Genomic DNA, 16,302 nt, shown 5'->3' on the forward strand with positions numbered 1-16,302 from the left:
ACGCCGATTTACTTCTGCCCCTGTGTTGCGTCAGCCGGATGTTTCTCTCCCTTTTCAGGTTGAGGTTGACGTTTCTGAGATTGGGGCAGGGGCCGTTTTGTCTCAGAGGAATTCTGATGGTTCCTTGATGAAACCGTGTGCCTTCTTTTCCCGTAAGTTTTCGCCTGCTGAACGCAATTATGATGTCGGCAATCGGGAGTTGTTGGCTATGAAGTGGGCGTTTGAGGAATGGTGACATTGGCTTGAGGGAGCCAAGCACCGTATTGTGGTCTTGACCGATCATAAAAATCTGATTTACCTCGAATCTGCCAAGCGGCTGAATCCTAGACAGGCTCGATGGTCCCTGTTTTTCTCCCGTTTTGATTTCGTGGTCTCGTATCTTCCGGGTTCTAAGAATGTTAAGGCTGATGCCCTCTCTAGGAGTTTTTTGCCTGATTCTCCTGAGGTATTGGAGCTGGTCGGCATTCTGAAGGAAGGGGTGGTCCTTTCTGCCATTTCCCCTGATTTGCGACGGGTTCTGCAGGAATTTCCTTGATGAAACCGTGTGCCTTCTTCTCTCGAAAATTTTCGCCTGCAGAACGCAATTATGATGTCGGTAATCATGAGTTGTTGGCTATGAAGTGGGCATTGGAGGAGTGGCGACATTGGCTTGAGGGGGCTAAACATCATATTGTCTGCCAAACGGCTGAATCCTAGACAGGCCCGATGGTCCCTGTTTTTCTCCCATTTTGATTTTGTTGTCTCGTATCTTCCGGGTTCTAAGAATGTTAAGGCTGATGCCCTCTCTAGGAGTTTTTTGCCTGATTCCCCTGGGGTCCTTGAGCCGGTCGGCATTCTGAAGGAGGGGATGATTCTTTCTGCCATCTCCCCTGATTTACGACGGGTTCTTCAGGAATTTCAGGCTGATAAACCTGACCGCTGTCCAGTGGGGAAACTGTTTGTTCCTGATAGATGGACTAGCAAAGTGATTTCTGAGGTTTACTGTTCTGTGTTGGCTGGCCATCCTGGGATTTTTGGTACCAAAGATTTGGTTAGTAGGTCATTTTGGTGGCCTTCTTTGTCACGGGATGTGCGCTCCTTTGTGCAGTCCTGTGGGACTTGTGCGCGGGCCAAACCTTGCTGCTCACGCGCCAGTGGGTTGCTTTTGCCTTTGCCGGTCCCTGAGAGGTCTTGGACGCATATTTCTATGGATTTTATTTCAGATCTTCCGGTTTCCCAGAAGATGTCGGTTATCTGGGTGGTTTGTGACCGGTTTTCTAAGATGGTTCATTTGGTACCTTTGCCTAAATTACCTTCCTCTTCTGAGCTGGTTCCGTTGTTTTTTCAGCATGTGGTTCGTTTGCATGGCATTCCGGAGAATATTGTGTCCGATAGAGGTTCCCAGTTTGTTTCCAGGTTTTGGCGGGCCTTTTGTGCTAGGCTGGGCATTGATTTGTCTTTTTTTTCCACATTTCATCCTCAGACAAATGGCCAAACCGAGCGAACTAACCAGACTTTGGAAACTTATTTGAGATGCTTTGTGTCTGCCGATCAGGATGATTGGGTGGCTTTCTTGCCATTGGCCGAGTTTGCCCTTAATAAACGGGCTAGTTCTGCTACCTTGGTTTCACCTTTTTTTTGTAATTCTGGGTTTCATCCCCGTTTTTCTTCGGGGCAGGTTGAGCCTTCTGATTGTCCTGGGGTGGACTCCGTGGTTGACAGGTTGCAGCAAATTTGGGCTCATGTTCTGGACAATTTGGTCTTGTCTCAGAAGGAGGCTCAGCGTTTTGCTAACCGTCGGCGGCGTGTGGGTTCCCGGCTTCGGGTTGGGGATTTGGTCTGGTTGTCTTCCCGTCATGTTCCTATGAAGGTTTCTTCCCCTAAGTTCAAGCCTCGGTTTATTGGTCCTTATAGGATTTCTGAGATTATCAATCCAGTGTCTTTTTGTTTGGCCCTTCCAGCCTCTTTTTCCATCCACAATGTTTTTCATAGATCTTTGTTGCGGAAATATGTGGTACCCGTTGTTCCCTCTGTTGATCCTCCTGCCCCGGTGTTGATTGATGGGGAATTGGAGTATGTTGTTGAGAAGATCTTGGATTCCCCTTTTTCAAGGCGGAGGCTTCAGTATCTTGTTAAGTGGAAGGGTTATGGCCAGGAGGATAATTCTTGGGTTGTTGCCTCTGATGTTCATGCTGACGATTTGGTTCGTGCCTTCCATTTGGCTCGTCCTGATCGGCCTGGGGGCTCTGGTGAGGGTTCGGTGACCCCTCCTCAAGGGGGGGTACTGATGTGAATTCTGTTCTTGGGCTCCCTCCGGTGGTTATAAGTGGTAGTGCTGCTGTCTGTCCTTCACAGCAGTTATCAGGTGTGTCCACTCTGGACTGGGCTATTTAGTCTGGCCTCACCCTTTAGTCAGTGCCAGTTGTCCATTGTATTCTGGAGGATTCACATCCCTTCATGGTTTCTCCTGCTTCCTGGTCTTTTCACCAAGATAAGTTCTGCTTGTTTGCAGCCCACATGTTGTGGGCCTCATTGTTCAGTGCATTTCATGTTTTTTCTTGTCCAGCTTAATCTGTGTAAGGATTTATGCAGTCAAGCTGGAATCTCTGGAGAGGCAGATATACCCTCCATATCTTTAGTTAGATGTGGAGTTTTTTGTATTTTCTGTGGTGGATATTTCCTAGTATTTTAATACTGACTGCATAGTTCTCTGTCCTATCTTTCCTATTTAGCTAGATTGGCCTCCTTTGCTAAATCCTGTTTTCAGCCTGTGTATGTTTTTTCCTCTCCTCTCACAGTCAATATTTGTGGGGGGCTGACTATCCTTTGGGAATTTTCTCTGAGGCGAGATAGTTTTCCCTTTTCTATCTATAGGGTTAATTAGTCCTCCGGCTGTGTCGAGGTGTCTAGGATCAGTAGGTACATCCCACGGCTACTTCTAGTTGCGGTGTTAAGTTCAGGGTCCGCGGTCAGTATAGATACCACCTTCTCCAGAGTACGTCCAATGCTACTCCTGGGCCACCAGATCATAACACATATATTTATATTTCGTCTTTATGTATATGCTGTTTAATGAAAATGGTTACTTAGAGAAAGCGCAGTACCTTAATTAGGACACTAGATGGGGCACAGTAGGATTTGGTAATAGAAGCTTAGCATAGTAACTAGTTAATATAGTAGGGGCCAACTGTGGTTAAGACAAGAGCATTTCCTGAAGTGAGTCAGAAAAGCCAGGGAGCTGAAACAGCTCAGGAGGGCCAGAGAGCCCAGACAGTCCTGGAGAGCCTTAGGCCCGGTGTAACACAGTGGGCCCCGCAACGTTTAAGACAAGGAACCCAGCCATCCAGGGCTCAGTGGGGCAGAAGTACAGCCAAGCAGCAGTGTGACAGCAGTGGTGGAGTGGAGGCTACAGTAGAGGTCCTAAACAGTACGGGGACGCAGGTCGATCACCATTTGGCAGATCATCGCATGGTCTGGTGCCAAAAGGATGAGGGAACCCCAAGCGCAGTGAGTCTGGACAGGAAGGATGCTGTGTTACTTCAAGAGGCAGTAGGACCTGCGCACGGACTGAGGACCGTAGAAAGAAATGCAGGGAATGTAGAGAATGTGAACTGTGTGAAACTTTATGCTGATGCTGTAACTGAAAAGGATGTGCTGCGAACAAAGGAAAGTTTTTCATTATAAGTTTGAAATGGACTCTGTCTCTTTCTATGCATCAACGCCAACAGCAGAACTTCAGCCAGCCCGATAGGACCCTGACGGTGCAGAAGGTGAAGCAGAAAGTATGCCGCAAAAGGGACATTATATTCATGTGACGGGAGATCAGGGCGCGTTAAAGCACATACTCTCAGCCACGACTACGGCCCTGGCCCTCCCTCACATGTACAAGAAGGTTCAGCTGGTAATGGTGGTCTGTCTTCTGGCGGCAGCAGTAGGTGTCCGGTACCTTCTGCTGAGCCCCTTTTCCATGAACATATGTGGCCAGAGCAAACAAAGCCGCAGCATGATCAGGGTCTCCTGTGGGCGGAGGGGTATATGCTGGTAAGGTAAGGTTGCAAAAGTCTGTCCAGTACTCGGATCTCTCTGCATGGCACGTGCGCTGTACTCACGGTAAAGATGCCATTCTTTCCCTAAGGAAGCCACAACTTGTGCGGCAATACGCGTCTTTTGTCTTTCATGTATTTTTTGATACCTACTAATAAAGTATTGTATTTTTTTATACACTGAGGTGTTCCCGTATATGTGGGCATGATCTTTTCTTGTTTTTTGCTGTTGTACTCACGGTATCGAAGCTCACAGCACCTCGCTCTCTGCCAGCTATTCGGTGCACTGCACTTCTCCCTCTGTGCTGCACGCTGCCTGTTCCTGCCAAGTCTGTAGCGCCGACAACAGCGTTTCTCCAAAAAGGTTTTGTAGACGAAGAAGGCAGCAGAGAACAGTCCTGAACTCTGCCTTGGCTCTTAGGCTGGCGTGCAGCGCTGAGTTCATGCAGTGAGGGAGCGCAGCTTCAGTGATGTCACCGCATTTCATTCATTCCCTAGTAGTTTATAGCCGGGGCGGTCACATTAGCAACGCTCCCGGTTGCAAATCCCGGTTGTAAACTGTATATACCTCAGACATGGATTACGGCGTGGGACTGACTGTACACCGGATAGGTATGAGTATATTGTTTGTTTGTTATTTTTTCATTTATTACAGGAGATCAAGGGCATCGTTTGGAATGGCAGAAGAATAAAGATGGAAAAACTGTGTTGTCTTTCATTTCATTAAAATACTTTATTGTCTTATTGACACCTTTCTATTACTAATGGGCTAAATGTCACCTTACAATACAAAGGTGACATTAACCCCTTATTACATCTGAACTCATCATCTTTCCTCCATCTCATAGATCTTCCTTACCAGACTTATCTATCACACTTAACGACATCACGCTTTCCCCCGTACCGGAAGTCCGCTGCCTACGAGTAACCATTGACTCTGCCCTGTCCTTCAAACAGCCATCAAAGCTCTTTCCACCTCCTGTCGCCTCCAGCTCAAAAATATCTCTAGAATCCGTCCTTTTCTCAACCGTCAATCTACTAAAGTGCTTGTGCATGCCCTCATCATCTTCCACCTCGACTACTGCAACATTCTTTTCTGTGGCCTCCCTGCTAACACCCTTGCATCTCTCCAGTCCATCCTTAACTCTGCTGCCCGACTAATTCATCTCTCTCCTCACTACTCCTCCGCTTCCCCCCTCTGCAAATCTCTTTACTGGCTCCCATTCCCTCAGCGTATCCTGTTCAGGTTACTAATACTGACCTACAAAGCCATCCATAACCTGTCTCCTCCATAAATCTCTGAACTAATCTCCCGATATCTTCCCTCACATAATCTCCGGTCCTCCCAAGACCTCCTTCTCTTCTCCACACTTATCCGCTCCTCACCCAACCGCCTACAAGACTTCTCCCGAATATCACCCATCCTCTGGAATTCTTTGCCCCAACATGTCCGACTATCAACCACATTCAGATCCTTCAGAAGGAACCTGAAAACCCACCTCTTCAGCAAAGCCTACAGCCTGCACTGACCTCGCTGCCTCCTCACCACTACCGGAGATACTGCCTCACCAACACCGGAGCTCCTGCAACCCTCATCCTCTTGTCTCCTTCCCCACCATCCTGTAGAATGTAAGCCCGCAAGGGCAGGGTCCTCGTCGCTCTGTATCAGTCTGTCATTGTTAGTTTGTTTACTGTAAGTGACATCTGTAATTTGTATGTAACCCCTTCTCATTTACAGCACCATGGAATCATGGTGCTATATAAATAAATAATAATAATAATAATTACCCCATATGCCACCACTACAGGGCAGTGGGAAGAGAGAGGCTATGTGCCAGAATTGGCCTTTTCTGGGGTGGCTGAGGGCAGATGTTTTTAGCCGGGGGGGGGGCAATAACCATGGTCCCTCTCTAGGCTATTAATATCTGCCCTCAGTCACTGGCTTTCCCTCTCTGGCGCACAAAATTGCGCGGGAGCCCATGCCAGTTTTTTCTGTGAATACATTCCTTTATGAAATACTTACAGGTCCCAAATTTTACACACACATACTACTAACAGTATTAGACACTGACATCTATAAATCTAACTGTTCTGCAATGGTTTACTGGATGTAAACCATGTCTCCTATCCTGTCGGCTTCTGCAATTATTTCACAGAAGCAGACAAATGAATTATCGGCTTTTCTGCTATCTATGTCTCTATGAAATACAAAGATATATATATGTGTGTCAATGACATATATATATATATACACATATACTATGTGTATATTTCTCTTCTCTTCTATTCTATTGTAAGCTGTCAGTGCGATTTTACTGTACACCGCACTGAATTGCCGGCTTTTCAAAGGACACCGATGCGTATTTCTCGCAAGTCACACTGATGGTCCATGTGGTGTGCGAGTTTTTCTCGCACCCATAGACTTTCATTGGCGAGTCTTGGCCGATATACGCTTCAAATCACAGCATGCTGCGATTTCACTCGAACGTATAATAAGGCCGAGAAAAAAATGGATGATGGGAGCTGCCCCATAGCTTAACATTGGTCCGAGTGCCATGCAATTTTTTCTCATATAGCACTCGTCCGTATTCCTCTCTAATGTGACTGCACCCTAAGGTAGTATGCCAAGCTCCATAGTTTCCTATCCTACTCCTATTCGGATTTGCTCTTCTGTTCAGGGCTACACACAAAAGTCACCATCTAGAAATCTACTCTCAATAGCTGTTGGCTACACCTCGTGCTAATGCATCAAGCTGGCAGACAACCTCGAGCCACACATCACAGGCCCGCTATCCAAATGTGGCTCTCGAGCTACCAGTTTGGGACCACTGCTGTAGCGAAACAGAAATACAAAATAAAAATTTAGATGTGAACAGAGTGTAAGACTCTCTTTCACCGTCCTATAAACATTTAATATGGATGTGCAGTATAGATATAAATTAATTTAGAGAACCTTTCACCAATTTTTCATGTTGAACTGGACACAATATAATAGTGGCTGCAGAGCAGGCTGAAAGGTTTTTTTAAAATTTCACCTCTCCATTATGGAGATACTAGCAATCAACTTATTTGGCACTTAATAATTTAACCTTTTTTTTAAGCCCACATGTGATTACTGACACACCCAGTAATCAGGATAGCTGATAGAAAGGTTTGTAATGTGACACAGTTAAACTCGGCTGCACTGCTCCTCCCCCCAAATTGATTCATGCAAGAGTTAAGACCAGGAGATCAGAGCTATATCTTTACATCTCACACACTGTGAAATCTACTGTAAGCTTTGGTGTGGGTGTGTCCTTCTTTCCTTTTAGTGTTGCTGCCTGCTTATGATTGGTCAGCGTCATAGAGGGAGAAGAAGTACATGCCCCTAATAAAAATTGTCTGATTACACCTATTTAGACTTTTAAAAGTTAACTCATTAGGTGCCAAATACTTTGATTCCTAATATCTCTGAAACGCAGAGGCAAAATTTGAAAAAAAAAAAATGTTTTATGCATCCACTATTACATCCTATTTCCAATTCAAAATAAAAAATGGTTAAAGGTCCTCTTTAAGGCAATTACATCTGAAAAAGAAAAATCAGAGCCACATGGTGCACTGTTGCTTTGCAGCGCTGGGGTCCTGGGTTCACAACCCACCAAGGACAATATATGCTCTCACCTTATTTGAGTGGGTTTCCTCCTAAACTCCAAAAACTGATAAGGAAATTAGATTGTGAGCCCCAAGGGGACAGTGATAATGTAAAACACTGCAGAACAATATGGAGCTACATAAGCGAGGATCATTAATAAGTAAATTGATCCACTAAATGAGCTCTAAACTCAGATGTGAACAAGCCTTACCATCACATATATCCTCCTTTATCTTCTCTGGGTGATATGCTTGGAGAGTAAATTATAATCTGACAATCATTACATTTGATTTTCAGACACCAAAAATAAGACATAAGACCAGTTTCCCAGAATAATAAATGGTCAGGAAGCACTAGGGAAAGAAACCAGACTGTGAGGCTGTGTGCACACGTAGCAGATTTTTTGCGTTTTTTTCGCGGTTTTTCGCTATAAAAATGCTATAAAATCGCGAAAAAAACGCTAACATTAAGCATCCTATGTAACAGATTGCAATCCGCATTTTTTCTGCACATGCTGCATCTTTTTCCTGAGCGGAATCGCAATCCAGAAAAAAACTCAGCATGTTCATTAAAATTGCGGAATCGCGGCGATTCTGCACACATAGGAGTGCATTGATGTGCTTACTTCCCGCACGGGGCTGTGCACACCATGCGGGAAGTAAGCAGATCAAGTGCGGTTGGTACCCAGGGTGGAGGAGAGGAGACTCTCCTCCACGGACTGGGCACCATATAAGTGGTAAAAAAAAAAGAATTAAAATAAAAAATAGCGATATACTCACCTTCTGGCGGCCCGACCTTCTCAGAGGCTTCCGAGGTGTGTGTGAAGGACCTGCGATGACGTCGCGGTCACGTGACCGCTACGTCAATGGAAGGTCCTGAACACACAGCATTAGGAACAGACGCCGCTGAGGTGAGTATAACCTTTTTTTTTATTTTTTTTATTATTTTTAACATTCTATCTTTTACTATAGATGCTGCATAGGCTGCATCTATAGTAAAAAGTTGGTCACACTTGTCAAACACTATGTTTGACAAGTGTGACCAACCTGTCAAACAGTTTTCCAAGCGATGCTACAGATCGCTTGGAAAACGCTAGCACTCTGCAAGCTAATTATGCTTGCAAAACGCTAGTTTTCTGCGGGTATATGCATGCAAATTCTGCATGCGAAATACCCGCGGCAGGAGGCGCAGAATTGCCGTGGAAATTTCCGCGGCAATTCTGCTACGTGTGAACTCAGCCTGATGAGGCCACTTGGCTCTTATCAGTAACTTTGTGTTTCAAAGTACAGTAGAGAAGGTCATGCAAAGTGGGCAGAGTAGTGATAAAGTGACCCCCTCCTTAATGACCTCACTCAGTAGTTAGTATATGCAGCAAGGATATAACCTGAGATGTGGTAAAGACTTCTTCTCACCTTTTCTGCTATCTCTTCCCTCCTCTATCCATTTCTATGTAAATGTTTATCTTGCCTAAGCTTATAGAGATAAGATGTGTTTGCACAATGATAGGGGGGAGATCCTCAGACAGACCCTTGGCCTTCTTCTGTGTGCTGCATTCTTCTGGCCCTTAAAGAATTTAGTAGGCCCCATCTTTGTTAGCAAATATTCCACACCTATATAGTTCTATGTCTGTTCTTTAGTATTTTCTTACTATCCAGATAATTTTACAAATCATATTTGTCCGTCACACAACACACCCAAGCTCTTACCACCTCCTGCCGCCTCCAACTCAAAAATATTTCCAGAATCCGTTCTTTCTTCAACCTTGAATCTACTAAATTTCTTGTGCATGCCCTCATCATCTCCCTACTCAACTGCTGCAATATCCTCCTCTTTCGCCACCCTGTTAACCCTCTCGGACCTCTCTAGTCCACTCTGCTGCCCTGCTAATCCACATCTCTCCTCGCTACTCCTCCACATCTTCCCTCTACAAATCCCTTCATTGGCTTCCACTTCCAGATAAACCCACTAACATTGACTAACAAAGCCGTCCCTAATCTGTCACTTCCATATATCTCCACATAATCTCCTGATATCTTCCCACATGTAATCTCCGGTCCTCCCAAGACCTGCTTCTCTCCTCAACACTTGTATGTTCCTCACCCAATCGCCTGCAAGACTTCTTCCGAATATCCCCCATCCTCTGGAATTCTGTGCCCCAACACGTCTGATTATCCCCTACATTGGGAACTTTCAGATGGAACTTGATAACCCATCTCTTCAAGAAAGCTGACAACCTGCAATGACCCCGCTGCCACTTCACCACCACCAGAGCTGTCACAACAAGTTTTCCAGTTCCGCAGTTAGAAAGTCCCTGGAACCAAGTCTGTTGAGGCGGCGGCAGGTCAGGTAGAATGGAGGCAAAAACTAACAGTATACTGGGCAAAGGGAATACCAACCGGAGGAGACTCTGTCTCATTCTGTGTGCAGCAGTCATATGTATCCGAATTACACTGTAAAGCCGAACCTGTTGAAACGGACCAAATGTCTCCTGTTATGTGTGCAGCTATTTCTGGCCCCAATGATGGGGAGGTATCAAGGACTCCCGAACTACAAGTTAGGACAGAACGAAACCCACAGCGCAACATACACATGAGAGGTTCCTGTGATTCTGGGTGAAGAGAAGAGTAATTCCAGCCCACAGCATCGGCCCTGGCCCACCAGCAGTGGCACTGCATTAAATTGAACACCTTAGCTGCCAGCGGCAAGAAATCCTATGATCAATTTATTAGTGAGACCTTTGAAATAAAAAAAATCAAAGTTTTGAAGCGTGTCCCATAAAATGTTCTGATCAGTGGAACAGGTTTCCACCAGTCAATCCAATCACTCTGAATATAATGATTGTTGGTAAAAATCGATAAAGATTGTAACTTTCTTTACAGGGAAAATAAATGTATGGCTATCTTTAATCTACATTAAAGGGGTTGTCCGATCCTGGGCTACAAGTCTGCAGTGACTCTACTTGTGTGAGCTGCAAGGATTCTCCAGTGTCGGGAGTGGGCGGTCATGTGACTGCAGGTATGTAATTTGCATACATCAGCCACATTCCGACTAGACTTGTCTGGCCTCACTCAATCCTGTGCTATTGAGTGAGGCTGCGCACATCTAGTTGGCAGGTGACCGTATATATGCAAATTGCATTCCTTAAGTCATTCGGAGAATCTTTACAAATGCGCAGTAATGAGGATTCACAAGTCTGCAGTCAAATAGAGTGCCTGCAGACTTCTACCCCAAGGATGGATAACTCCTTTAGGATGAACCTGTCCATATCCATCACACAAAAATAAATGCACCTTTACTTTTGTTTGGTCCACACAATTCATATAATTCATATTACTATATCACACCCCTAGGTATATACTTTCACACAAAAAAGTTGGGTCTGAAAACTAACAGTCAAGAACCGTTTCCTCTTAGCTCGATCCTCTAGACCTTGACAATCAGGGTAACTGTTTGCACAAGTTAAAGGGTCATTAATGTAAGTAACCAAAAGTGAACACAGAGGTCTGGTCATATAGTGGTCAGGCCTCCGTTATAAGTGATTCTTGACCAATATCTTGATTTTTGGTGGGTTAGAACAGATATACGACAAGGAATGGCTGCATGTATGTGGACCTTTGTAGAAATGGTTTAGCCCCCATAAATATTAGATAAAAGTCAGCTAAACCCACTAATGTTAGACTGGCTAAAAATCTGATGTGTATGGGGGCTCCTACCTGACATATTATGTCAGGGGAGAGAAGGAGGGGGGCATGTTAAATTTCAGCATTTGATCCTATTGTTTTCACAGGAGATAAGCCACTGCCGAAGACGACTAGCGGCGGCTTACTCTATTCTCCCCAATTAAAACATATGCACACTCAGCTAAGCGAAGAGTGCGTATGTATGCCACAGTCAGGACCTCTTAAACCTACCTGGACTCAAAAATGCTCATTTTAACGTCAGGCAGAAAAAAAGGGAAAAGGATAGGATTATATGGCCATTCTGAGATGTATTTTCAGAGTCAGTACACCGGCCTCATCAGGTCTAAGATATCTATTTGATAATGTATGCAGTTTGCATTGTAACATATGGTGACATATCACCTGTAAAATCTCCTATTTGTGTATACAGCTCTTATGCAGAGCTATGTACCGCCACGGTAGGAAGTTAGAGACTCTGCGTAGTCTGATCCTACAGCGATGTATTGCTCCTTCCCTTCTGCCTCCTGTACTGCGACCCTTCTGTTTGTAAGTTTCCAAGAAGAGGTGCTGACTGTATGGAGTTACTAGACAGGATTTTTTTGTGGTCTGAAGCTATCGAGACACATAGCTTTACATAGGAGCTGCGTACACAAAACGATAGGATGTTTCTAATAAAAAATAATTACAAGGTTACTTTATTGTTCATTTTTTATGCATTGAACTATATAAAAAAAAATTTGCAATGGTGAATTCAACTTTTAATGCTCTTTACATGTGACCCTCATCTGTGTCTATGGACAGCAAAGAGAATCACAAGTATGTTTAACAGGGCAGAGGGAAATGAAGGACAAAGGACAGTTAGAGCAATTAGCGTTCACCAGGGCAGGTTAGACAATGTCATACATGTCTGATTGGGCACTGTGCACATTTGCACTTCGTTCGTAACTAACCCCCAATGAGATGAAAGCAGGGAGGAAGAACCACAAGTGTCAGCACAAAAGGATCCTACAGGCAAAAAGTTTAATTGACAGTAAAACCAAATCGACGCCACATTAGAACATTAGGGAATATTCAAAGTATATGTTCACGTTAGGTCATATAGAAAAATAATGAGGGAACTGTAATTTCCCTATAGATTTATTACTGAAATATGTTTCCAGCCCTTACGACTGCGGATTGAGGCCAATAACAATCCCGATAATAACCCAATATTAAGGGTTACCATTTAAAGGGTTATATTTCCATTTCTAAATTTAGATATTTTCGGATAGTTCTTATAAAAACTAGCACTTTTGCAATTTACTGCTTACTAACATTTTCAGCTGTTCTTGAGATATTAAGACTTTTTCTTTTGTTTACTGCGTGTTGCCTAGGAGACCGACCACCGCTGATGTCTAGCTAGCAAGCACTGCTCTGAAGCTAGCCGGGATTAGTAAATAACAGAGCGTTCTAACAATCCTGACAGGCTTAAAAAAGTGCTGTATCGAAAAAAAAAGCTTTTAAGCCCTGAGCCTGGACTGATGTCTAGCAGCGGTGGTCGGTCTCCAAAGCAACAAGGTTTAAGCAAAATAAAAGTGTTATTATCTCAAAAACGACTGATCATTTTAAGAAGCAGTAAATTACAAAATTGCTGGTAGTTACAACCACTATCTGAAAATACCTATTTAGAAAGATAAGAATAACCCCTTTAAGTAATTTCGTTGTACACTGATGAACACTACCAGGTTCGATATAATGTAAGTTGCGCTGATTGCTGTTAAGCTGGCTGACGTCAGCTATTGATGAATGAACATAGGCAGGTGATAAGGATGGAAAATTTCATTAGGTGCTCTGGGCGGGACGGAGCACCTAACTCCACATTTGCATATTGGTAAAATTGTGAATTTCTCCAGATAATGGGTATCAATGCATTTATCTATCTGTGACCCACAAATGGTTAAGGGACGTTCTTGCCGAGAGATTCCCTTTAATGGTCATAATAAATGTGCAGCAATTTGCTAAACAAGTTAAAGGAATTTTTATCGGATTTTTATGACTTCTTTTATCCACAATCCTCTTTTGTAATTTATGGGTGTGTACTCCGTGAAAATAAATCACTTTCTTTTACTACAGCTCCAGTGCGATATACCAGCAAGGTAAATGTTTCTTAAAGCCTCGTATATAATGGAAAAGAACTTCTAAATTCCTCTTGAAATAAGTTCAGGCTGGATGTGCTCATAAGCGGGACTTTAATAAGAAAGGTTTGTCCATCTTTCGGGGCAATTTTTATTTCTTTCTTAAGTGCATCTATTGGTGTTCATTAAAAAGTTTGCATTCTTTGCCTTCTGCAGCCTCTGTGCTACATTGTCTATTGCAGGCTGCAGAATGGGTTCACTGAGAAATAGTCAGTGAGCTTCTTCTGACAAATGTGAGAGATTCTGACTTTTTTTAGGCTGCTTTTTTTTCATCTCCTCTTAGCTGATTTATGATCACAGAACACATCAAAGTTGAATGTGCAGGGATAATAAAAGGCTGTAAAAGCTAAAACGCTGCCATTTTTTAATAAAACAAAAATGATTTTTAGCTTCAAAGTAACAAAAAAAATTTTTTTCCACAAAGCTGAACAATCGGGAGTAAAATGTGCCTAATTTATCAAAAAGGCTCACGCCTCTACTAGGGTGAATCTCTGACCATCCAATTGCCAGAAAATCACAAATCTTTCCTCAAATGAGACATATGCTACAAATTTACAACTATTTATTCCACAATTCTGGCACACAGGAGGATTGGTGGAAATCTGTCCCTAAATACATTGAAGCAATATTTTAATAGAAGGTCGGTGGAAATGAACTTCTGAGATTTGTCCGATGACATTCTCTTATATATAGCAAGAAATGGGGATTTTAGTGCAGCAATGACCAAGGAAATCCTTGAAAATAAGGGACAATCCTCAAATGTATGTACAAATTGCAATTCTGTACAGTTTTAGCTAAGAGTACCGAAGAAATAACTAGAGCAAGCCAGTATAAGAGTACAGCAAGAGCACCTGAACGTATGGGGTTAATTACGCTCTGTTCACATTTTGTTTTTTGTTTTTTTTTTATGATCCGTTTGTGAAGCATAAAAACAGAAATAAAACATTCAGTTATGGAAACCTTTCATTTTCACGGCTTTTTCTGTTTCCTAAAAAGGTCTGCAAAAACATATGAAAATGGTGGAAAAAAAACCCAGATGAACGGATGAAAGTGATGCAAACAAAAATGATCATAGAGCTTAAATGGATGAAAATGGTGCAAAAACAGATGAAAATGATGCAAACACATGAAAATGAAGCAGAAACAGATGAAAATAGAGCAAAAATGGTGCAAAAGCATATAAAAATGAAGCAAAAACAGATGAAAATAGAGCAAAAATGGATGAAAATTGTGCAAAAACTGATGAAAATATAGCAAAAATGGTGCAAAAACATAAAAATGAATCAAAAACGGATAAAAATGGAGCGAAAAATGATGCAAAATGGAAACCACAGTTTGATAGATCAGTTTAAAAATGGAAACTTAGGGTTCAGTTTGGCATCTGTTTTTTTATATTTCCATGTTTGTTTGTTTTTTTTTTTTTAACTGAATCGGTTACAAATCGATCCTAAACCGGAAATGTGAAATAATAGATGTAGCACAGCAGAGTTTTTCGCACCTTGTGATATCTTATGTTTTCTGCTTTGTGGCTGATGGTAAGATCACAATATGTTATCTGTGGTTTCGCCATGAGCTTTATCAGAGGGTTATCACAATACACACACAATGACAATTTCAGCTGTGCTACATTTGTGGATCAATAACATTTTGCAGGGAAGTACCGGAGGGGACAACGGACCAACCTTGTCATGGATTGTGATACTTACTCCGTGGACGAGGGGCTTGGGTGGCATTTGGTGAGGCGATGCAAACATCCTCCCTTGGGTACTGGTCACACCGAAGCATATCAGGCCAGGGGAAGCCAAAATACTGCATGACTGGTTCACAAGCATCTCTGACCTCCTCACACAACCAGCGGCATGGGTAAAGAGGCTGCTCCAGGCAAACTGGGGCAAAGAGAGAGCACAGAAACACCTGTGTCCCCGGATGGCAGTTCTTGCTCAACAGAGGTACCCAACTGCTGGCTTGGTACTTGACCTCTACCATCGTCTCATGGTCGAGAAGGTTTGGCAATACCATCTTGTGGTACCCAACTCCATGGCACAGTGCTAAATCCTGGGGAATGTCCACGCACTGTGGTGTTCTGGAATAAAACCGTCCACTTTGGTAGTGCCGAACCATTTCTGGTTGGAAGCCTACATAGTCATATTCACTTGGTTGAGGTTCTCGGGAGAGGAGCCCGGGTGTGACCCACAGAAGTAGCAAGGGCCAAACGCCACCCCTTGGTGACATTGTGTCCTAAATCCTAGACAAAAAAAAAAGAAATAGAAAAAGTTTGTAAAAGTCTTTTGATGAATCCCAATGATAGGGGTATGCAGTCCAAACGTCTCGTGGAGGTAAATGGTGCTGACTGTGTGGTGGCGCAGTACAATGGGCTGCAGAGTTGCTGGAGCTTCTGGCTGCTGGATCTGAACAGTTTGATATTGGAGAACAGAGAGCAGTAACTGTTAGCCAAGAAAGAATCAAGCAGATCCAATGAGAGGAGTGCAGCCCTCCTCTTCTCCTCCCTTTCTCCTCCTTGTGTCACACTCTCTCTGTTACTTTCCTCTCACATTGGTGATGTCCAGCCCACTCCACTGATGTCCAGTCTTGCACCCTCTCCTTGCAGGCTGCCCATTAGCTGTCCCTCTCACTTCTCCCATCCTCCCAGATTTTTCCACTTTGCTGAATCTCCTCCATGCCTCCCTCTTCTATCACTTCTCCGCAAAGGCACAATTCATTTACAAGTGTCACACAAGTGCAGACCCAACATCATGGCGACCTGCAAGGCCACCCCCCAGCGTGAGGAGTACAGG

General features: G+C 43.6%; 1 protein-coding gene across 1 annotated transcript in view; it reads right to left on the minus strand.

The window, feature by feature from the left end:
- Nucleotides 1–16,032, minus strand: part of SFRP1 (secreted frizzled related protein 1) — a 29,296-nt gene extending 13,264 nt beyond the window's left edge. Inside the window, exon 1 of the mRNA XM_077262817.1 lies at nucleotides 15,214–16,032. Coding sequence (XP_077118932.1) covers nucleotides 15,214–15,739 — 526 coding nt within the window. The 5' untranslated portion in view covers nucleotides 15,740–16,032. The remainder of the gene's footprint in view (nucleotides 1–15,213) is intronic.
- Between the last annotated feature and the right edge of the window lie 270 nt (nucleotides 16,033–16,302).

The sequence above is a fragment of the Ranitomeya variabilis genome, chromosome 5, assembly GCF_051348905.1.
Source record: "Ranitomeya variabilis isolate aRanVar5 chromosome 5, aRanVar5.hap1, whole genome shotgun sequence".
Classification (NCBI taxonomy): domain Eukaryota; kingdom Metazoa; phylum Chordata; class Amphibia; order Anura; family Dendrobatidae; genus Ranitomeya; species Ranitomeya variabilis.